The following is a 24,964-nucleotide window of genomic DNA, read 5'->3' as shown; positions in this document are numbered from 1 at the left end:
AAACTCAACATTTTGATGAAATCAATACTTTCTCAGTATACCACATATAGGGGGAGAAAGTAAAAATAAAAACCTAAAAGGATCCAAATAACTAACTCTGTTTTCAGTAGATAAAGAGCACCTTGGGCTTTTTTTATTTACAAAATATATTACACAGTTATCGGTATACAAATAAAGATAAACATACAACAGACAAATCATAGAACCTAACAAATAGAGGAAATTCATTCAATCTCGTATAACCAAAGCCTCTCTAGTTATTTTCCACATTAATCCAACAAACACTGAAATTAATCACAAAAATCAGAGGATTCTTAAAAGAAAATTAATGTATTTTTTTTATTTATCAGACACAAATAACAGTTTTTATGTAAAGAAATCAATTATTGTAGAATTAGAAACCTAATCAGTGAAGGGAAACTTATTTTTTGCAGCGATAAAAATATTATTTGCTAGTAGTTGCATTTGTACAATTAATTTTTTATATCCATAATTTTGTATATTTTCATCACACAGACAAAACCATCTTTAAGTATTTGATATCAAGTGAATATACAAATATGAAGAGGTTTGTCTGTTCACCTTACTATGTCATCTTTCAACATGAAGTCGTCTGACTACATGTGAAGATAGGGACGTCGGTCTAGTTACAACTAGCCTAGTCGAGTAAATGATTTGGTTACAATTCAATTTTCTATCTTAGACCTATACTTTCCAGTTGGGTTGGACTTGGTTTTTAACTTGTTCTTTATTCAATATACACAGTTATTTTGTCTTGTCTGTAAATATTAGTAAAGGAACTGTTTTATACAAATGTAATACATTGAGGGAGAAGGAATGTGCCCAACAAACTTACCTTAGAAAAAGTTCTAGGTAGTTTAAAGTACACAAAAATATTCAAAACACAATAAACTTGATATTTCGCTCCTAATTTTCTCGTGAAGAAGCCCCTTGCAGAGGTGAAATATAAACTTTATTGTGTTGTGAATTATTTTTTGTGCTTTGAATTACCTGGAACTCTTTTAAGTTAGTTGTACATCCATTTCTTCTTCCTTGATGTATTCCTAAGCCAAATGCTTTTTCCTCCAAAAGACTTTTACAAATTTTAAGTGACTTTCAATACTTGTAATTTCACATTTGGATAAACTTAAGTTATTTTGCACTAACTTGAAGTGTTTGTAAATACTATTTCTTATTACAACTTTTTTCATTAAGAGATATAAATTTAAAATAAAAGGGAAATTATGTAATTCTATTAGAAGTAAGTGGAATTCACATGGGAACGATATATTCTTTACTCTCTTTCAGTTTAATTTTTGTTGTAAATTTACAGGTGTCTACATTTTTGTACCTATTCACAGAAAAGCTTGATATACTTAACATAAACATTTTGATTATTAATCACGCTCTATGCTGTATAAAGACAAACTCAGTAAAATTGAGTGTAAGTACATTCGTTTCGAGACAACACAAAAGCAGAACAGAAAGTTAACAGTAGTGAAATAAACTTACAATCAAACACTGTTCATAAGACTATCTGTATAGAAGACAATATGCTGTTCTAAATATCCTATGTAAGTCGTTAACAGCCTATGGCAGATTTAGTATGCTACAAGGTTTACAGTTATCACATAACTCTATTGCACACTGATGACTATTGTTCATGTTAACTACATTTACAGAGCTCGCGGAACGTGAATACTAGAGAACAGTCAGAAGAAATGCATAAATGAGCAAGGTAACGTTAAAGTACTCGAAGCCACTGATTGTGATGATGACTAGTCGACATTGATCGATCATTGTTGCCAACATTTCACCTCGGCTCGTTCAGCGTTTCTCGCAGGGCCGCCAACTGCTCTTCACCCAGCTGGATTTTGTCGGATATTTCCCGGGAGTCTATGAGCAGTTTTGCCTTCATGTTTATGAAGTGGTCGTAGTCTGCGTACTCCTCAGCGGTCAAATACTTGTACAGCATCGCCGACACTGAATCACTCCGTCTGTCGATGTTTCGCTTCAGCTCTTTTGCTTCCTCGAGTTGTGTTTGAAGTTTGTCTCTCTTGCCCTCCAGAGTTTTCTGTAATCAGCAATATTTATTTCAGAAAAAAACAGATTTTGTATTTATGGTAAAACTACATCACTCCAGTCCACAACTAATATCAAAATTTCTCATTAAAAAATAGCCAATAAATTATTTTGAATCAAAAATTGTAGTGTTTATGCGACTGAGCTTAAACAGCAAACAAAATCAGAAACAAATGTTATCAATATAATTTTAAAACTTACGCCACAGGTACATGACTAGCACTTCCTATAGCCACAATGGCGTTTTTGTGTTCTTAGTCAAGTAGCAAGGAGAATTTTTAGTTTTCTTTTCTGAACAAGTAGCAGAGAACTAAAAGTTGAGGTATACATCGACAAAGAAGGAATGTACACACAACTAACTCACCTAAGAAGAGGGTTCCCTTCACTTGATAGCACATAACTAATTCACAACATAATTTTTTGTAATCAGTCAACTACTTGGAAATATTTTTTTGGATAGCAAGTCGTGAATCCATTCCTTTTTCCAATGCATTCCCAAGCTAAAAAAAAACTAAGCTAAAAACTAAAATGTTATGAATTGATAAGTTTATAATGCATCCAGTTCTGCTTAAACTACTTGAGTTCACATTGAAAACTATTTCAGCAATGTATTGAAAGCAAAATCTCGCATCTACATTCAAAATTTGAAAAAAGGCGTACCCTGTCCACATGGTCGTCAGGCAGTGTGAGAAGGGCGTTCTCAGCGCGCGCTAGTCGCCCTGACAGTCCCAACAGGAGACTCGTGATGTGTCCCACTTCCTTGATGTGAAGACGGAACTTTGTTGCCTCCTGTGGCTTGGCGAGCGCCGACACTCTGTCACCCACACTTGCGCCGAGCGCCTCATTCACTTCTCCTTCCTCCTCCACAGCTACTGCCTCGGCGCGCAGCACGCTCAGCTTGCGTGACAGTCGGTTCACCAGCTCCTCCTGTGACATACATGTGTATTGTTATGCTGAGACAAGGAAACGCACACAATACATCAAGACATTCCACTCCCCTGTAAAATTGTATCCTATTTGCAATAAAAATGAACTTGCAGTAGTTAAATTTAGCCAGATAGAATGTGGTGATGTAAATTACAGTAAACCTTACTAACTCAACAATTTGTTGACCTAGGGGTTGTCAAGTTATCCAAAACATTCAAATTTTTAATGGGTAAAAAAAATTATACATAAAAGATTAATTTTATTTTACATATAATTTTAATTCTTACATGAGTATTCTTTCATATTGAGTAAACTATTTTCCTACAGTTACCTAACAATGTACATGTTCTCTCACTGATTTGGGAAAGCAAAGTGGCCAATTCGCTCATCAGTGAGACAATGTTAACATTGTCTCACTCTAATTACTTTGTCTCACTCCAGATTTGCAACGTGAAGGCACGTTTTCTTTACCAATTTATTTGTTTTAAGTAGGGAAAATATAATGTGCAACTCGAGTGCAAAGTGCAATCGCCTCACTCGAGAAACCATTCCCAACATTGTCTCACTCTATTTACTTTGTCTCACTCACTCCAGATTTGCAACGTGAGGGCACGAAATAGTGAGTGCGTAAAATGCATACAAGGTCGTATGGGCGCGAAATACGTTGGCAGCACTGGCTGTAAATCAGCTGGTCAGCTGCTGTACTGTTGTATCATTAAATGTCATATTAAAAGTTCACTTCTGTGTAAAAATACGTTAAGTTTCTTTACCAATTTATTTGTTTTATGGTAACTGTAGGAAAAATATAATGTGCAACTCGAGTGCAAAGTGCAATTGCCTCACTCGAGAAACCATTCCTCACTCGCCTACGGCTCGTAAGTATTTCTCTTGAGTGAGTCAATTGCTCACTTTGCTCACTAGCTGCACAAATAACTATTTCAAAGAAAAGTTAAATATTCAGCAATTAAAATTTGAAAAGTCGAACAAAATAGTAAGACAAAGCCAGCTAAACGTGCGCTCTGTCAGCTGTTGACTGTCGAGTTACCAGGTCGAGTTAGTGAGGTTTTACCATACTGTTTCCTCTGTCCAATAAACCAAACTTGTTGACTGAGCTATTCTGGACTTGAACTTTATTGTGAACTGTTACGTCTGTGTATCAAAAACTAAGGGAGAAAAGTGATTTAATAATGCAGCAGTTCTGTGAGAGGCTCATCAGTGGTGTAGTTGTACATTTTCCACCGTTGGAACACTTAGCGCTGTTACGGGAAAAACAGGTGCTGCCGATCAATATAAGGGCTTTTTTTAGAAAAAACAGGGTAAGAAATTAACAGTAGGGGTTGCATATATTTAAATTTTATAGCAGGCCTGTAACTGTATTGATATGTATAAATAAAAATTCTAATTTGGTACTAAATTCTATTAAACACGATCAAACTACTTAAATCTTTTTATTAAATTTAAATTAACTTTTCCAACATGTTTTAGAAAACATGATAAAGAAAATAGTCCAACCCCTATGCCCTGGGCCACTGACCTTCTTCTGGTGCAGGTTGGTATTGCCTGGCAGAGGTGTCGGTTGGTTCTGTGAGTTGAGCAGGAGTCGAGCTTTACACTCGGACGTTGTAAAATATGCAGAGTCCGATGATAACCTCTCGTTTGTCTCCTTCTCTTTAACAGTCTCGTCCTCCTTACTGTGAACATAAATGAAGTTGAATTTATATGTTGAAGTTTTTAGTTAGTAGTGACGATGAAGAATACTTAATTTTAATATTGAATGGTTGTTAATCTTAAAATGATTAACAATTAATAAGCATATTGCAAATAATAAGCAAAGCCTGGAACGTGATAAAGAAATCGTATTGGCTTGTAATAAAAAATTAAAAACATGTTAAATATGAACAAAAATATAATATTTCATAAGTATTAAAATAAAAATTCGGAGTGTCCACAATCTATGTATATTGGAATTTTGTGGGACTTTCAGGGACGTTATGATGCGATTCCCGCAAATCCAGCTGTGCCAAATTACTGGATTTGATCCATTACTGAGCACTGTCCAAAAATTTCTGTTATTACTACAAAAGGGCCAGTAGTACAAGTGTATAGTTCCTTTTTTAAACGTGATTTTTCAGTTTGCCCAACTTCAGACGATTTCCCACGTAGCCTACCAAACACTTGCTGATTGCACCTTTTTAGTTTAAAGCATTCCATAAACCAATGATGGACTGTTGAGTCAGTGGCGGTCCCAGCTATATCTAACTATATCGGTCCTGATATATCCTCCCCCCCCCCTCGAAATATTTTATATTTTATTAGCTAACATAAATACTTAAGCTTGAGGATATTTTAGAGCTCAAATACGTATAAAAATGCGTTTTTAGGCTTTAAATTCCACATTATTCCCTGGACCCCCCTTTTTCTGGGGGAAATTACATACCCCAGACCCCCCGGTGGTCATCCCCCCCCACGAAATGAAATCCTGGGACTCCCAATGCATTGAATGTGTCAGATCAGCGGGATTTCGCCATAAAGTTAATTATTTACATTACTAGGATAATTCACACAAGGTAACATCAAAATTTCATAAATCAGCTGATTATTTGCTTGCTGAAAACTTAAAACTGTAGATACGTTTTTGAATTCCATTGTTAATATAACCATGAACAACCTGTATCATTGGGGTCTTTTCCAAGAGATCAGGGATATTCAGTATCTATATCACCCTTTTTATAAATGATTCTAAACAAAAACCACAAGTTGTTGTTTTAATAATACTTTTGTATGGACATAAAAAAAAGGTTGAGGGTTCAACTAACCTGACGATGTTGTCGCCGACAAAGTCTGACGGAGGGAGGGACACAGTGGTTTGGGTGGTGCTTGCGACAGACGCTCGAGATCTCGGTGCCATGTCTAGCCGGAACAGGCCACTGACATAGTCCATGGACCTCTTCACTTCTGGGCCCGGAACTGGGGAAGATAGAAATCAAATTATCGTACGACTTTTGTTGAAAATCTTTAATAGAGTAATAGTCATAACCTCAAACGAGAGACTTTTGAAAAATGTTAACCAAGTTCATTGATCTAAAATCTCTTTAGCTCCAGGATTACAATAAAATCAATATGATTTGGGATTTTCATGATTCAGTTGTAACAAAGGTAATTTAAAGAAGACTAACAAACTGAAATGGTGAATATGAATTGGATCGATGAAAGAATCATACAAGATTCAATTTGTCAGTTCAAAAATGTGAAATGGGGTATTTTTTGATGGGTTATAAAATCTTTGCATGAAATTATAAAGTGATGTTTTTCTATGTACCGTAACCTCTATTTCTAGTAAAAATATTTACTTTTCAAAAGTTTAAGGTTCAGTGGCAGAATTTGAAACAGATGAAGTGTCTGTTATAATAACTTTATAAAGGCATTTTTAGTTTTTTGTCACCACTTAAAGATTTACTGTATACCTCACACTTTCTATCACACTACTATAATTTCTAAAATTATTCCACTACTCTTCCAACAGAGTGGGTAGGCATTGTATTTTAAATTGACAAGATATTTACACTTCAAGTTTAGTTAATTACAGTCACATGGCTGGGGTTTCTATAAAAGTCATGAATAACACAATCACTCAAATTAAAGTTCAACTAGTAGGCCTAACCAAACTAACTGAACCTCAATATCAAAAGGGGTAGTGATAAAAATAGTTGTTTCTATTAATAACTGAATACTGAGGGCATAGCTATTCTAAAAGGGTATGAATATGGGCAATGTAGTGCCTGTAATAGGCAGTTTTTTACCAAGGATGTTGCGATTTTCTGTCAAGTTTTGTACATAACACAACTTTTTATCTACTTAAAAGAGTATTCCCTCCATCGAATATACCATTTAACCATTTGATAGAGAGAAAATTTTACTAAGTGAAGTGTATCTAGTCAAATATAATGGATATTTCAGAGATAGGAACAAGCAAATTTACTGTGTTAAAAGCTATAGATTTACTAGGAGCACCAATGTTGACCAAATAATTTACCTACTCAACTACAATACCTATTTGGTAATCAAAGGTAATTTGAAAACATGTGAGCATGTTACCTTTATCAGGGTATTCTGTTGAACTACCTGTTTGAAATGTAGGTTTTAGGAAAGGTCATGTTTCTTAATGGTATATTTCTTTACTATATTTTATGTTTAAAATCAAAATCGACCTTCACTTGAAAAAGTATATATTCTCAGATTTAAGTATTTACGTGTCTGTCTTTTATGGATGGTAACTAAGTACTTTTGAGATAGATAAATAGCTCGTAAAATAGATGAATGGACCACAAATAGTTTTTGATTATAGTATGCAATAACAGTAAATAGCAAAGGTACTTTTTCAGAGCATGACTACCTTTTCTTATTTATACCTGTCCAAACCATAAAGCTAAGCTAAAAATCATCTTATAAATCAGTACCTAATAGAGGATGTTGACCATATTACCAGAAGGTTAGATATGTAAATCCTACACAACTTCCACTTTCTGATTGTTTCACTCTACCACAACTACACCAAGACATCAAATAACTGTAATGATTTTAACTGTCAATCTCTTCTCTTCATCAACATGCACCCATTAATTTTTAACTGTGATTACTTAATGGCATTCTATATAGTGTGCTTGAGATGGGGTAGGGAAATACACCCCGAATAGAACTGGCAGATAGCAGGACCTCAAATGTATGAAGCAATATATATCCCATAATCCTGTCACTTATAGTAACAGTATTGTATGGATCGAATAATTTGGAATGGCGAGCATTAAAACATGCCACCTTCTCCCACCACCTTCCCTTTTGTTATTTTGTACAGTCATCTCAAAAATTGTCACTAGATCTCGTTAGTATTCTCAGAGTAGAGGGGATATTTTCTGTCACTCTCAAGCTACCTTCCCTACACATTATCCTAAAAACGATCTCTACACTACTCTTGTTTCTATGGCATAATTATCTACATATATAGCATTAAGTATTTGAATTTCAATTCCCACTATTCCTATTACGTTTATTCTGTTATCTTTATAGCATTGACACTACTAAATCTCCTGCATATGTCCAAAAAGTCAAATTAGGTACAGTAAAAAATACTCCACTTATTGTTTATTGGGCTTGTAATAAATAGTCCTGTCTAAATAACAGAGCTGTTATTTTCATTTATTCAACGCTCATTTACACATCTTTGCCAAAAAGTGTGGACTCTGTCCCGTTGGCTTGTATTAATCTAATCTAAGAGTAGTATCAGATCCCACTTACCCAGGATGCCATGTAGCCTGTGTGAAGGGCTCAGCTGACTGGCCAAGTCCCTAGACAGCTGGTCACATTCTATCTCCTCATTCAGCTGTGGTCTGATGGTGGGTAGAGGAGTGGCCAACGTTTCCGTCTGACAAGCTGTGTCCGTTGTCGGGGCGTTCACTCTCAGCGTCACCTCCGTCCTCTGCACCAGCCGCAGCGGTTCCTCAATTGTCCTCTCCGCCTCACTCACACTCACTACACTCGAACTAGAGTCACTATGCTTTGTGGATTCGTCCGTGGATGACTCACTAACAGATTTATTCTCCGGTTCTGGTTCCGGTTGGAGTCTTTCGCACTTCACCTCCACGTCTAACGATTCGCAAACTTTCGTTACTTCTTCAATGACTTCGCGTGGAGTAGCTTTGATCGGGTCGGACTGGGTCCTGGGCGTCCTTGTCGGTCGCTTAGTAGGAGATAGCAAAGACAAGGAGTAGTTTCTCGGCAACGTTTTGGACATTTCGATGTCATCGCAAGATGAGACTGTAGAACTTGCGAGGTTCTCTTGACTAGGACTTTTACTCCCTTCAGAATACGACTGTTTGTCATCGAGCCCGGAATCTTGACTTGCTGACTTCTCCTTCATTGGTTCTGAAAAAAATTGAAAGTCAGTTTTACATTTTTGACAAAGACAAGTTATTCTAAAAACTAGGTCTTCTAATTACTACCGCTTCACATGCAGAAACTTATACTGCTTAAAGAATCAAGGTGAAAGACACTACTTCTAAGCATTAGTATTAGCCGTTAGTCCAGAATACCTAGTTTTTAATATACGTTTCTGTGGAAGCCATACTTTTCATGATAAGATGGTCCTAGAAATAATAATTAATTCTAACACAAGTTTATATTCCCAAGGTTTATTCAGACAGAAGTTTTAACTTACACCCCTACCTACTTTATAGCTTATACAATGACTGACACCATGACCTGCAGTATACAGTTTACCTTCGTGGATGAATGAGTGAGGAACATAAAATGTCGACTCATGCACAGTTATAGGCCGATGACAACCCACTCCAGCAGCCCTCCTGAGCCTTGGATGTGCGTTATGATCTCGATGATATAACTTTTCTTTTAAAAAAGTGAACATTTTCATGAGAAACTGTCACTGTCACACAGTTCACTGTTGTATGCTTGGCAACCATAATTATCTTATCTATTCCACTGAAACACGCCCATGACTAACAGTGACACAAGCAAGTTTCAAGTGTTATCTGTAGTATGAAATTTAATAGAAAATTACATAAAATTATAATAGTCCATTCTCATTTTACTGGAAATGTTTCAACGTGTTAGTTTATTTGACTTCCAATTTTGAGCAATAAAACCTAACTTAAGATATGATATTCAAGTTAAGAGTCTTGGGGAATTTCCATGTTGACTTAAGTTTGTGTAGCAGCTGATAAAGTTGCTACGGTTTGAGATGGTATATTTGATGTAATAAAATGTAGCCCAAATACTGTAGGGTACGGGGAAATAAAGACCTAAGATTAAAATTTAAAAAAATTAGCATCTAAAACAAAATTTTTTGCTTGTTTAACTAGGTTAGATATTTGTCTGGTCTTCAATTGCAATCAAATAATTTCCAGGAGCAAAGCAAGAACAAGTGTAGATAATGGAAAGTTATAATGGCTTCAATTACGGTGACATACCGTTTGGCTGTTTCTTATTAATGCTTTCACTATATCCATTTCCGTGAGCCTAATAAAGATCCACTTTGGATTACATCTGTTCTACATTCCTACAAGACATGGATCCTCAGGAGGAGAAATTTTGCTATGAACGATTTACAATTTTAATAACTTGCAATTAGAAAAGATAATTTTGAAATATAGTTCCGGATCTTCAATTTTCTAGTACATAGTAAACTCATCAATGGCTAGATTATTTAAAAGGTGGCCAAAAAATACAACAGCATACATATTGTTGATAAAATAACCTTCTATTACTATGCACATCTTACATGGTTCTATATATTGCATATTTCCTAAAATTCATATGTATCAACTTCATCCTGTACAATTTTAGAAACGTGATACAGATTTTTCTCTTACTATTTCTGCATTCTCTGTTTCTACTATTTTCTCATTAGCAACTTTTAAGAATTTTATGAGCTATTGTAAACTAAATTAGTGTATTTTGCAGCAGTATTTGGTGCAAGATAGACAGATCTGGCTATTGCAATCCATATGACTTAGGGTTTACAAGTTAGCACTAAAACACTTAACAAAGTTTACATGAGTGAAAAAATCCATAGTTCAGGGGGGGGGGGTTATTGCCTAGCATTTTGGGTTACACTTATCCCCCCTCCCCTCCAAAAAATAAATACATAATTCAAGAACATTATATGAGTAAACCATATGTGTGTATTGCAGGCTTTGATTACTTCTTTACATTATCATTAGATTAATAATTCAAATTTAATTAGTAATATAGTAAAAATCATTTGTATCATTGAACTTTTTCCCCAGCCTTTTGGTTGATCTCTATTACAGCTCATTACTGGTAGTTTTTCACTCAATACAACATGACTGTCCAATGGACAAGAGGGTGTTAATCAATTTATAGAATAGACAAATAAAACAGTAAGAAGAAACAGTGGCGGCCCCAGGATTTCATTTCGAGGGGGGGGATGACCACCGGGGGTCTAGGGCCGGGGGGTATGTAATATCCCCCAGAAAAGGGGGGTCCGGGGCTCCCCTCGGAAAAAATGTGGAATTTAAAGCCTAAAAACATAGTTTTGTACATAATTAAGCGATAAAATATGCTCAAGCTAATAGTAGGCTATTTATGTTAGCTAAAAATATAAAATATTTTGGGGGGGATATATCCCTCCCAACCCCCCCCCCTGGGTCCGCAACTGAGAATGAATCATTGTAATTACCTGAAGAGTGGATAATGTGACCTCCAGAAGGTGACATTGTCCTCTTGTAACTCCCCTCAAAGTTCGGAAGACCTTTCTCTCGCTCCCTCGGCTCCCTGCGGTATGAAGCTAAGTACGAGGCTTTTGACTGACTCCTGGAACAGTAAAAATTTCATATTAAATGTTAAACCACTTACAAATCAAACAATCTAGGTTCAAATATTTAAATCCGCTAAAACAAATCTGCAGAGAGAGTAGTCCAGAAACTAGTGTGGCTCCTTGAATAAGGTTAACATTTTGATCAAGTAAAGTATTAAAATAGATTTTATTACTGGAGCTAATGTCATAGATAATTATTTCACTCCTTTCCTTAATTTCTTTGTTAGTATTATTGAGTCTGTGTATTGGAAAGGATATCTTGATCTTGTAATGAGAGGGCCAGATGTGAACTTTTCATAGCTTGTTAGATTATTTTGTTTATATGAATGAAACAAACTCAATGCATTATTATGATAACGATGCATTAATTTAGACAACTCAAATCACAGAGTTCGCGTATTGCTCACCTCAACATTTCATTCCAAACAAGGAACTAAAAAATAAAACCAACACAAAACTGTCCTTTAAAATCTTATTTAAGGATATTATTAACAATTATTGGCAATCATTATTTTAATACCAATTTATATTTCAATTAGGAACCAATCCATTGTTTATTACCGGTACTTTGCTCCGGCTACTGCGACAAATAAATTTAAGTGTTCCAAATTGTTTTGTTTAATCAATTGGATGGATCCTGGTAGAAGGTATGTAGGTAATTTGCAATGCATAACTTGGAACACTGCTGTTGAACTAAGATCTATATAGTTATTGGACTTAACTTAATTGAAAATGAGGGATGAAGAATAACAATTTGATTTTCTGTCTGCTTTGGGTAACATTGCCTCCTAATTTTTTTGCACTAGAGTGTTTCGTTACTTGATGCTCGATTTTTCCCCGAGAGTGTTGCTCTGGACTTAATAGCTAGGATTAACATTCCCTCTTGCCTAAATGATACTCAAGTTTCGAGCCACAATCCTGGATGGCAATACCGACTTTAAACTAAAGGTACAGTAATTAAAGTTTTCCCAAACGAAGGCATAAAGATAGAAAGCTGAGCTGAAAGCCGCGATCTCCGTAGTTGCACCGAGAAAGTCGCCTAACCACAACGCCGCTGACGGCGAGGCTGCATGCTGCAAAAACAGCGAAATGCTAGAACTGTAGATGGGGATCAGCTGACAGCGGCGTGGCGCAAACTAATCAGCTGTACAGTACTACCACTACCTACACGCCACCCGGCCTTAACAGCTGATCTAGTTCATGGCAGTGTTGCAAACCTAACGTTCGCGGCGACAATGATTTTGTATGTATAAAAATAGTCTTTGTATTAGAGTAAGATGTTTTCCTTTTCTGGAACTTATAGGACGTGGCAAAGGATATCCTTAAAATTTACACTAACTTATGTAGGCTGAAAATTAATTTTTCATTTGTATTATTAGGTACTCATTCTTTTAAGGAGTTGTCATTGCAAACATAACACATATATAAGATATTAAAGTGTATAAATAGTTTACTCAATAGTTAAAACTACAGTTAACAGTATAATAAATTGTTGTTAACATTGTATTAATTTCATGTAGGTTATGCCGTTGACTATTGATAGAACTTTAGTGTCCAATAGCCAATGGTTATACTGTAGAGCGTTCTATACATTTATACCTGCCTATACATTCAATTTTTTCGCAAAGTGTATCTTATACATTTTTACACATGTAAGGACAGCCGACTAAAACGTGGGAGAAACTGAATACATTATAGCAGCATGAAGCATAGATGACTAATTTTTCATAACCAGATTGCTACTCTTTGTCTTTTAATTGCGGTAAATAGACTAGACACAGCTCCTTAATAACAGACGCCGTATAAGGACGCAGATCCTTGGCGGCCCCACAAGGAAACTTGTAGGATACAAAGAGACCGATCCTGGAGTAGATAACAAAGAGAGTCGTGACGTCAGAGTAGTACGTAGCCTACACTTACACGTTGTCACGTGATGGCAAATCTCAGAACTGCCAGGCCTGACGTTTATTGTTTACTAACACCTGGTGTTAGTGCGAAAGATAAACATCGCTGTAGTGTGATCTCGTAAAACTCATAGCGTAGGCTGTAAAATTATCGAGATTTCTTTTGATGTTAAAACATAAGAGCACATGAGCCGAGTCGCTTGTTTGCCAGTGAAAATGTATATTCGAAAAATATTGCGGTTGGTTGGATGGTTGCTCATAAAACGAATACATTTAGATCTTGTTGTTAACTTGTACAACAAGCGAAAATTGTTCAGTCCAACCTGATTATACAGCATTTATAAAATAGCGTCAACTTTGAATAGACTAGAGTTAATGTAACCTTTGTATTTCATGGTAAAACCTTAAGCTTGTTATAACAACTTTTGAGTGCGTCATTGTCGACTAAATATTTCTTCCCTATTTTACAGTAGATTTGATAATAGCTTGTTATTGTATTATACTTCGGTTATAATACCAGCTGGAATAGGCATGAAACCTTAAAAACTGCCTTAGGTTTTGTTTAAATTTTCAACTTTGGTGAAATAACAATAAACGAATAGTAAACAACCAAAAGAACTCTCTACAGTCATCAAAATTGTCTCAAGTTGATTCGCAAGAATAGTAAATCTACGTGAAAGTATTTAATCTGTGCTAAGTCGTGACTTGTTTGTTTGTGTGTTGTCAACACGATCAAGGTTAAAAATAAGCCAATGCCCCAAACCAAATTCAGTGGAGATTATTCGCCTGGACATCATAATTTCATATCCAACTACTTGCACCAATTCAATGGTAGTCAGTGGTGGTTCTAGGACCTTGTCAAGGGGGTGTGTCCCACACCTACCAATAAAAGAGGGGGGTTCATGGGTTCTCTCCCGGAAAATTCTGTATTTTTAGAGCAGTTTGGTGACTTTCAAAAGACATTTTTAACGTCTAGATCTTTTTTGTCAATATATAGTAATTAATATAGATGAGGACGCCACCTTTGGTGCGTATTTCAACCCAAGAGTAGAATGGTGTGAGGTGATCTGTGTCGCTTTGTTACTGACTAAGCTCAGCTGTTTCATCTGTCAGGACCATTTATTTAAAGCCCTATGATCAGGGACAGCTGGGTCCAGATTCAACCCATTACGCTACTGACTTTTCTCAGGATCGAACCGGCGACCTTTTGATTGAGGCGAGCACTTAACCACTCTGCTACCCACTCAACTGTATCCAAGATCTCCGTTAAGTTTTTAGGACAAAATGTATGATTGAACTAATTTTCCCAGAGTACAATTGGAGGGCTTTGGCCCCTGTGTAGCCCCCCTTTGGAACCACCTATGATAGTAGTACCAGCAGTCAAAAATAACTTGAAAATCTTCAATAACGGGTTCTGAGACTGGCTACACAGTGTTTGGCCCCACGAGGCTTTCACTGGCTCTGTGATCGCGTAAACTGTATTTCGCGAGTCAAGTCAAGAGCTCGCTGTCGCTTTCTCAGTGTTATCGACGATAAGATGAGAGAAACTGCGGCAGTGGTGTGTGAGTCACACCAACATGGCTTCTCCATGGTCAATACAAACATGCCATCTTTATAGCACAGTCAAACACGGCCTCACAAACATCCAGTCCTAATGACTAAGCGAATGACAAACGTCTCGTGTAGTTTTACTACTTCGAGCCTTCTGTATGTTTGTCAACCGACATGCCATATAGGTTTGGTTTTAAGACTTTAGATTCTCCTGGTGGACAAAACAGAACCAATTTTCTGTCTGTGGTACTTAATATTTACTTTAACGTAAAGTAACCACGATAAGAATGTAAACGACTAATTACAAGGGTGGTGCAATGACATCAAGGTATTCAATCGTGGATAGGGTGTGTGATATCTGACCTACAGTCTCGGGTTCAAATACAGCTTGTCACCGATGGCTTGGCTATATGATAATGACACGATCCGGAGGTTTAGTCCTTATGTAGGTCCGCACGAGGTATGTTAGGCAAGGAGGGCCTATCTGGTATTGTAGAACTGACTTTACTAAAAGCCATATTTGTTTATATTGGTATGATCGTACGTTGAACAATCGGAGGTTGCAATTTTATGAGCAGAGATTTGCAACTCTCAGTGAAGCCCAATTCTTTATGCTCAGGCATAAAAATCCAGCGCATCCTAAATTAAAAAAATATTTTAAAATGTTCATAGTATACTGCATCACCAGTTCGAAAAAGTGCATCAAAACAGCTGATCACAGTAAAATGCTGTGAAAGTGCATTATTTCCAACGGACAAAACGAAAAACATTAACATAGTTTCTGAGCATACATTATAGGCCATGTCGTCAAGTAAAATGCATCCTCTACCCCTACCGGTTTACATTTGTAACAATTTCAACACCCGCCCAGTTTCCACAACTCCTGTCCACCCGTTCCTGTCAACCTGTACCCAACGTACAGCAATTTTATTTGACAGTAGTTTGTTTCCCCTGTTTAGTGTAGTTTAAAACTTTCGCCTGGTGTCCAAATTGCAGGAAACTATTACATGTTTCGCAAACTCTAAGCGGTGGGTTGCGCCTTGCAAGGAGGAACCATCCAGTATTCAGGGCTTGTCAGGTGACCTTAAACGAACAATGGTTGGAGTTTTGCCACTCATGTGCCTACCTAGAGTGCAATCGCACTCCAGCACGGATTTGTGCTTTCTAAACTCGCTCAAGAAAAAACGTAGAGAGTGAAATACTTCTAAAGATTTACAAAGTTATATCTTTCGGTGCTATAGGATTTTAAGTCATATTACACTGCAAACGTTAGTTTGGGATTTGGTGATACGGCACGTAATGATTCGGTGATTAGGGACTTTAAAATCTCAAAGTAGCGAATTATTTTTTAAGGCCCAAAGCACTGAAAGAATGTTCCAAACGTCCGAGAGGATTGGCCGGTATAGTATTTATTTTATTCGACACTATGGGATTCGGTACAGGACAACACCTCACCCGCAGGGGAAAAATCCCATAACGTCCAATGGACCTTAATTAGGTTAACTGAGCATAGTCAAAGTCTCATCCTCATTAGTAAAATTGTTTTTAGGTCATTGGGGTTGTATTGAGGTCAACAAAAAACCTCTTGTATCAAGTATGATAATCGACCTGCTGTCGCAAACCGTTATCACAAAAAAAGATAATGAGGATATTAACAGTTTCAACCATGCGGGTTGGGGGTCGATGAAACTATATCGTATGAGTACAAATACTCATTCGATTTACTTGAAAATGGTATACAATAGTTGTGGTTGTTGAAGTCAACATTAATTCGCATGTAAGTTAAGAAAATTTCAATTAATTCGATCAGCGTTGCGATGAATATTTTGCTAATGCTCTTGTAGATATCATGTAACTATCATTACAATGAAACTGCGAAACAGGAGTATGAAACACATTGTCTGGTAGTTTAACCTAAACATCAGTATGAATGAAATATGAGTGTAGAATGGAGGGGAATGCCTTGAGGAACTTTGTTAGCCTTCTAATACCCGGTGGTTTAAGACGTAAATTGTACATTGATAAATTCTTAACTCGATGGTTTAGTTATGTTATAACTGTAATTAACGTTCATGCAATCCATTGCTTTGTATGCTTCCTATACATGCATATTGAAATATTTTCTTATGATCGGAGAGTAAAATAACGACCACAAAAATAAAAATAAAAATGCACCGATGTTTCGACTCTGAAAATTATTATAAAGAAACCAACATGGATAATTTTAAACTTGAAATAAATTTTCGAATAACACCAAACAATTCCGGCAATCCGATAAAAATCTAATAGAAAACGGAAAACCGTTGGATGGCTGGATAGCACGTAGAAAACAATGGTGGTAGGGAAACAAACGAGTGACGCGAATTGATAATTTCGATTGGCGATAAGAAGACGTATCCAATTACGTATAAGACGTCGACAGCTCCTAGATTACGAGATAACTGATCCAGGTGAAAGTTTAAACCGCGGTCTGGAGTCTGGGTATCGGCGCTCGGTAAAGTAGATAACCTCGTGGTCAACTGACGGGTCAGAGCTGCCAACCTAACCAGCGACAGTTCAGTTTATACTGGTGCAGTTACATGTAAAAAGTGCATTATTGAAGGACAAGGCAATGTACAATATAAGTATATTCTACGGAAAGTAAATAAAGATATGTCTTATAACACTTAAAACATATATTTACGCTTATACTGTTACTCACAAGACGGTAAATATACAAAAGATGGTAAGTGGTACAGTTGTACTTATAAAAAATGTATTGGCCGATGTTTCCGGTAGCCAATAGGGTATAAGTAGGGACGCCATTCAAGATTCTTGTCATTCGCCTTTTGGGTCTGATGATGATTGGAGTGTCCAATCGAAATCGATCACCACTTACCATCTTTTGTATATTTACCGTCTTGTGAGTAACAGTATAAGCGTAAATATATGTTTTAAGTGTTATAAGACGTATCTTTATTTACTTTCCGTAAATTTAATAACACGTACAAAGCTGATCAAGAAGTTTTTAAGTATATTCTGTAAAATGTACAGGAAGCTTTGAGGTAATATACTAAGGCTGTTTAACCCCAACGTTTTAAATTTAGGATGCGTTTGGATTTTTATGCCAAGGCATAAAGAATTGGGCTTCACTGAGAGTTGTAAATACTCTGCTCATAAAATTGCAACTTCCGAATGTTCACACCGTACAGTCATACTAGATTATGAATAATTCATAATGATTTAAACCTTTCCTTTAAGTTAAAATGTTTTAGTAATAACTGCTTACTCCAATCTACTCAATAACACCAATACAAATCAATTAAAGCTGGCCATACATAATGGAAGATTACAAAAAAAAACTAAGATAATTATTCTAGCGTATTAGCAAACCCAGGTTTAGGATGCATAGCACCTTGTGCTAGATGAGCTACATAAATATTGTTCTATGAATAGTACAGCTGCAGAATGGCTCAACTAATAGCAATAGTGAAATAACATGAAACTTTCGACCCGTACGATAACCAAATGTAAGATTTGGAGATTTTGGAAGATTTCAGTTTGTGAAAGGAAAAAGTTTGCTGTTAAGCTGTAAACATAACTTCGAAGTTGTCAAGAGAAAGGTCCGCCTCCATAAGAGGGGTCCAGGTTTGTAAGTGAGAGATAAAACGTGATTTTAGAAACTTGGTTGTAATACAAGTAAATTACATTTCAAGATTTTAGCTCAAAGTCCTTAGAGCATTACAAACAAACACATTAAACATTGCATTTAGTAAAAACACACAATAAACAGCAGTTAGACATATGGCGCAACGCACCACGGAAACACAGTACTTCTTAAGCTGTGTGAAAATGCTATGACCCAACCCGTCGATCGCTTTTAACCCCTGAGAGGTAAATCGATCCGTCAAGTAAAAAAATATAGGCATTTTATACCATGACAAGAGACTGAATTGGTAACTACTTCGACGAAAAAAGGACGATAACCAATCACAAACACATTAATTTTCGTTCAGAAAAACGTTCTTCAAACAAATTAAAAAAAACATCTTTCAAAATTCAATGAGGCAATACAGAGACAGTCTCCGCAAAAAAAGACTCACCGACAGAATAAGGCGTCAATCCAAGAACTGTCATCCATGTTGAAACACATGGCTTGTGACACTGACAGACAGGGAAGACGAAGGGCTTCGGAAACCCTGCGAACACGCGAGTCTCGGCCGATGCCATCTCTAATCCCCTAATGAGATCAAATAACTCACGGATCGCAGATTAAACGTGGCGTATGAGATTTCAGTCAAGCCGACGCGAAATAAAATGTTGAAAAAGATTGGCCAGAGTAAGGAAAGGGGCGTTCAAGTGAAGAGGAAGTAGTTCTCCAATACGGAAAAATGTCTGGCTTGTTGAGAGAGATATTTAAGTTGCTTATAATCCAAGTTTAAATAATTGGTTTCTGAGTTAACGATTTAAAACATCATAGTAGAAAAGTTATAAATGATAGAGGGATTCAAGTCCTAAACTCCAGGATATAAGTACTGTACCACTTTTCACTACCAACTTAGCTGTGTACTATACCTCAAATCGTCGTGTTTAAAGAGCGTGTAAATATTATGGATTTCAACTGTAAACTAATGGTCAAAATTATGTGGTTGGTTATAGTTTGAACGTGTTTGGTTTCAGTGATTTGAAATTGAAATAAAGTAAAGCAAAATCAATTTAGTTGACATGACTAATTGTACAAACTATAAATAATCGAACACACACACATTTATTTCATTTTTACGGATATTATTGCATTTTTATTTTTATACCTCTGGATCACTGATTTTTACAACAAAAAGTTTAAATTACCTGTATCCGTCAAGTGATCCTCGATTTAGTTGTTTGACTACAGCTGTTTCGTGTTTATAAACACATCTTCAGGTCAATGATGCATTGCAACCTCATGACGAACATTCCATGGATGGGATGGATCAATGCAACCCGAAGATGTGTTTATAAACACGAAACAAGTGTAGTCAAACAACTAAATCGAGGATCACTTGACGGATACAGGTAATTTAAACCTTTCGTTGCACATTATTTGATTGTTGATGCATGCAATATGCTACACTAGACAAGGTACTTCGCCAGAGTTTACATCATGAAAATTGTAATAGTTATCACAATAAATGTACATAACATTTATAATGCAAGACAGAAAATATTCCAAATATCACAATCCATAAATCTATTTCAACTCTTTGTTTCCCCCACAAAAGGGTGTGGTTGTACACAATTCGTCTTTACGATCCTTAACCATGCAGATGGCTAATTACAAGTTCCAAAGCATCGTGAATCACACGACACGACCTCGAAGTTCGGGTCTTGAAGTTCACGGCGATCTGGGTCTGTAAATATCCCAAGGACAGTCGCGATTATCATAATCGCTCAACGGCACAAAGGGGACCGTCACACGATTTTCTTGCTGAGCAAAATTACATCGATGTGTTTTCTATCCGATCACAATGCGTCGACATGCGCATATTTCGACAGCTCTGAGAGCGTGCAAATCACGATTAGCTTGCAAGACGGATGATGTGTGAGGTGAGCAAGATGGAGCGAGCCAGGACAGGTCCACTCTCTCTGCGAGGAAAGTGCACTGAGTGACTACGGAATGTCGCCCAGGCTATCTCGCTGCAGTCTGCACCTGCATGCGGATTAAATCTCGATGAGGGTGTAGCAAGTGTGACTGGGGGCAGCTGAAGAATGCTTTCAAGACTACTAACCTAACATAACACATCACAGCCATAACCTAACCTAACTTGCACAAGGACAATTTTCATAGTGGCGGCCATTTTCTAAAAAAAAAACTAAGCTGAAAATGCAGTTGAAAAAGGTTGTCAAGATACCAACCTAACCTAACACAGCATAGCCATAACCTAACCTAACCTGCACAGGGGCAGTTTTCATAGTGTCGGCCATCTTCTTGAAAAAAAAATGAGCAGAAAATTTTAGTGAAGGGATACTAAACATGTGAAGCGTTGCTGCAAGATTTATTAACCAGTGTATTCTGTGTTGGCAAATATTTGCTGCTCAATTAGATACCTTTTACATAAATGAAATGAAATTCCAGGCTTTGACCGTGGAGTGAGATTGGATTTGTACAACGACGACACAGCCTTATTAAAGCGAAAAGGATTGAAGAGTACAAGTCGAATGAAAGCCTTTACTTTTTACTGACTATATCAGCTATAATTTTATCAGCTGGTCCAGCCAGGACTATTTATTTATGCCCAATGATCAAGAACTGCAGAGCTTAGTTTCGAACCATCAAAAAGCAACTTATATCCCGTGATTGAACTGGAAAAAATTTGGATTCATTGGTAAGCTTGATGATAAAATAATCCCTCGGCTACCCCATTCCAACGAAACACACCACAAGAGCTACAGGCAAATGTGTTTCTAGCATTAGCACAATGAGTTCGCAAATCAATTTAGTGATAACGATTTGGTAACGATTTCGTAATTTAAGCTTATTGTATTTAAATAAACAATAGAGAGCCGAATCCTCTATTGCAGTGAAGCGAATAATGACTGCGAACCAGTTACTTACTGGGGCGGGGCGTAGACGGTAACTGCATTGAATCAGTCCGGAAAATCAAAGATTGTTTGAAACAATGGACCCTCCATGGCTCAAGTGTAAATTGGGCACTTGCGAAATAATACTTTTAAATTAAACTGTTGGACTCCATTATGATTCCGGGAAGTCATAGACAAAACTAAAATATACGTTTTTAATTTAACATGGATGAAATGTGTGAATTTAAATATTCATTAAACTAGAAAAAGTCCCAGAGGATTTCTAGTGGACAGGAATAGGACCACTTTCGCCACTACTTATATGTAAACTACTAGAGAGAAACTGAAAATTTCAACACCCGAGGAGGCACAAGTCATCTTAGACTCATAGTATTAATTATGTTATATAACACCATATTCTTAACATTAGAAGTCAATTCTGATACTTCACTTTTAGCTTAAAATACTATCAACAAAAAACGTAAATACAAAGGAGATATCAGATTATGGTTTGGTCACAACAATTTGTTGAACAATTTGTTGGAATCAAGTCTAAAAATTTCGGGGTAAAAATATACATGATAGAAATCATAATGAAATGTATAATTAAATTTACAAGTTCAACATGGCCATTATATAATAATTTTATTTTATATTAGCCTTGTTAAACTTGTAAATTTAATTATACATTTCATTATTGATTGCCAATATCTCCATTATAAAATATGATAGAAATCCTTAAATAATGTTTTTCGGAATCAAGCCTCAAAATGTTGGAATTTAAAAAAATATACACGAGCGTCTTCAACATTAGTGCATACTGAAATCATCACATTCAACAGTTGTACAAGATATGTCGAAGTCTTGAATGAATTCACTTGACAAATTCTTAAGGCTAAAATTTCAAAACGTAGATGTAATTTCAAAGTTTGTAGGATCACATTTCTTGTAGAAGCAGACTTTGTAGCCACTATGTGACACAAAGAGAGGATTTTCCCTTGCTACCCCATGACACACAGTTCTAGAGGATGGGCTGTGCACAGTTCTAAGCGAGGGTGGTGCAGAGGACTTTTCCTATACAGTAGTTACTTCATGGCTGCATGTTACAGTCGCCCGTGGCCCGTGCCTGCCTGCGGTCGCGAAGTTCTTGCTCCAGCTCTTGCACAACATGATCTCTTGCCTCACCGCAACCTTTGTAGATCTGGAGCTACGCTACAGAACATAGTCCCGCCCGCGCCTGCCCGAATATTTGATAATTGCAGCCTCCAGGGCCAAACCCCTCGGCTTATCGGACCACTTATCGCAGATTTCGATAGATCGATTATGATAGATCGAGATCACGAATTACCAGCACATTGGGAAAGTGAAGTTTCGTGAAGAAAGGTGTAGCAAGATGAATCGATTCCAATGGTGGACAGAGGTGCTTCAAAAGGAAATTGGCTTCAGGCAAGAAACTCTTGTTGTCACTACAACTCTGTATGGACGAGTTGAAAGTAGGTCGGCGTTGCTGTTTTGATGGCTGGTATAAATGTATATCGTCTGAACTTAAACAACAAGCACAAATAATCTATGACCAGTTGAAATGAGAACCAAACTTGAGCTTTAGATGAATATCTAAAAAGACAAACTACTTTGATTAGTTACCTGTAAAGAATTACAAAAACGCGAGACACATACTATAGAGCATGAGTTTCTCACAATGTAAAAATTTACAAGTATTTTCATTGTGTATTCAGTAAAATCCATGATAGAATTGGGTATAGGGACTATCCTATCCATGAATATAATGTTAATAATTGGATTGTACTAACTTACTATTCAGTTATAAACTGTAGAGATTGAAACGTTCGTGAAACGCCTTTTTGTACAGATTGTCTACTGCTCATTACTTAAATAAACACATCATTACACACTCTACTTTCATAAGCTGGAAAGTAGCATTTAGAAACACCTCAAATTGCAACTGGCATATATAAGTATTTGAAGATATTTTTATCGATTTGCTATCACCAAGATAATGCACACTTTGGTCGTTTGCAAAGATTAGAGGTTATTGATGTGACACCAACTGCACTTGAGATTAGCTACACTCTATATGAAAAAAAGATAAACGTAAGCGACAAGTGCATACTTTTGCAGATTCTAAGCTTTCCATCAGGGATCTTTTGTGTGAAGAACACTGATCCCGGTTGACAGTGCCAGGGTGATCTTGCATCTTTGGCGAGTACGTGGGTCCTAGAAAGCGTCCTTTATGGCGTTCTTTGGTGACAAACCGCTCTATTTGGAAAGCCATTACACTGTTATTGCCGATTAGTTTCGACCGATGGTATAGTTCGATTAGAAAGTGCTCACCAATTTTCCCAGCAATTGCAGTTCAGCGTGATTCCTCTCTAGTTTGATATCGTTGACACACAGAAGAACCTGAATATTCCTTACTATTGTAACCAAGTCAGGATGTTTACTTGAGCCTTCATTTTCTCGGTATCTATTTTACTGGACTCAAGAAACTGTTCACTGTTGTTGCACTATTTTTTCCATTTAATGAAATTCATGGTTGGCATCCCTGCTATTACCTCCCAACTGTCGTAGTCGACTTCCGGCCCACTTGGTTGTTCCGGTGACCCAATTATAGTAATCAGCTGATCGTCGGCGACGCGTGAAGTGCGATCAGCTGTCACCTAGTCCTTGATGCGGACGTGCATTCCAAATAGGACACTGTTTTGTTGCGAAATTTCACTTAGACTTGACTGTGACGTTGTTTGTGTTATAAAAAAGTTCTTGATTACTCAATTTAAAACGACACGCCCACCCAGTGGATCGTTAATAGTTTTAGACATGTTCCATTCCAGATTTAGTTCCATCCAATGGAGTTGCAATTTTAAAATTAAACAACCAATGACTCAAATCTCAATCTCTAGCAAATATATCAAATATTCATATTTGAATAAACATTCAAATATTCATTCCTTCTGTCCGTATAACTTGTAAACACAGGCATTTCTGCGAATGTATGTATACATATCGGATATATTTCTAGGATTTCCAATATACTACATACAATACCAAAATAACAAAAACATTTCCTCAGTATAACATTTCCGTTTTGAATGTTTACAATTTTAGTTTCGTAATAATCCACATTTCCACTAACATCTGTTATGTTCATCCATTGACTATAAATATACATGTCTGAGTGTATATAATCAACGGTATAACCTCTGCCGCCCCTATACAGTATACCACGTTGGTCAAATTAGTTTAGCAACAATATAATATTTCCACTATTTTGTCTAATGTTAATCCATTGGCTATGACATGTTTGACTATATATAATCAACGGTATGACCTCTGCCGCCCCCATAGAGTACACCACGTACCGCGTAGGTCGCCCGCACTGTCGGGTTGTTCACCTGTGCACCTGTCAGCCATACTTCCGCCACTCTGATAACTACCTTGTCACTATGCTAATCTATTCAGCACCACCATAAGGCTAACAAGCAATATTAGCTGCCAAGCTCATCAGCCTGAGCTTCAACTCAATTACTGAATACAACACAGTTTCTGGCTCGTCAGCCTAAGTTTCAACTCAATTACTGAATGCAACACATGT

At 36.7% G+C, this 24,964-nt stretch overlaps 1 protein-coding gene across 1 annotated transcript in view; it reads right to left on the bottom strand.

Moving 5' to 3' along the window:
• Positions 1–100: 100 nt before the first annotated feature.
• LOC128994064 (protein Shroom-like) overlaps positions 101–24,964 on the bottom strand; it is a 77,136-nt gene continuing 52,272 nt past the window's right edge. The window contains exons 10-15 of the mRNA XM_054418291.1: positions 11,222–11,355; positions 8,302–8,928; positions 5,826–5,976; positions 4,544–4,700; positions 2,743–3,009; positions 101–2,074 (exon numbers count right to left, since the gene is read on the bottom strand). Of these exons, the coding sequence (XP_054274266.1) occupies positions 1,814–2,074; positions 2,743–3,009; positions 4,544–4,700; positions 5,826–5,976; positions 8,302–8,928; positions 11,222–11,355 (1,597 nt within the window). The 3' untranslated portion in view covers positions 101–1,813. The remainder of the gene's footprint in view (positions 2,075–2,742; positions 3,010–4,543; positions 4,701–5,825; positions 5,977–8,301; positions 8,929–11,221; positions 11,356–24,964) is intronic.

This window comes from Macrosteles quadrilineatus, unplaced genomic scaffold (genome assembly GCF_028750875.1).
Source record: "Macrosteles quadrilineatus isolate MER2022 unplaced genomic scaffold, UCM_ALF_1.0 Scaffold_5__1_contigs__length_97177068, whole genome shotgun sequence".
Taxonomy (NCBI): domain Eukaryota; kingdom Metazoa; phylum Arthropoda; class Insecta; order Hemiptera; family Cicadellidae; genus Macrosteles; species Macrosteles quadrilineatus.
The sequence above is the reverse complement of the archived record's forward strand: the minus strand, read 5'-3'. Positions and strand labels throughout refer to the sequence as shown.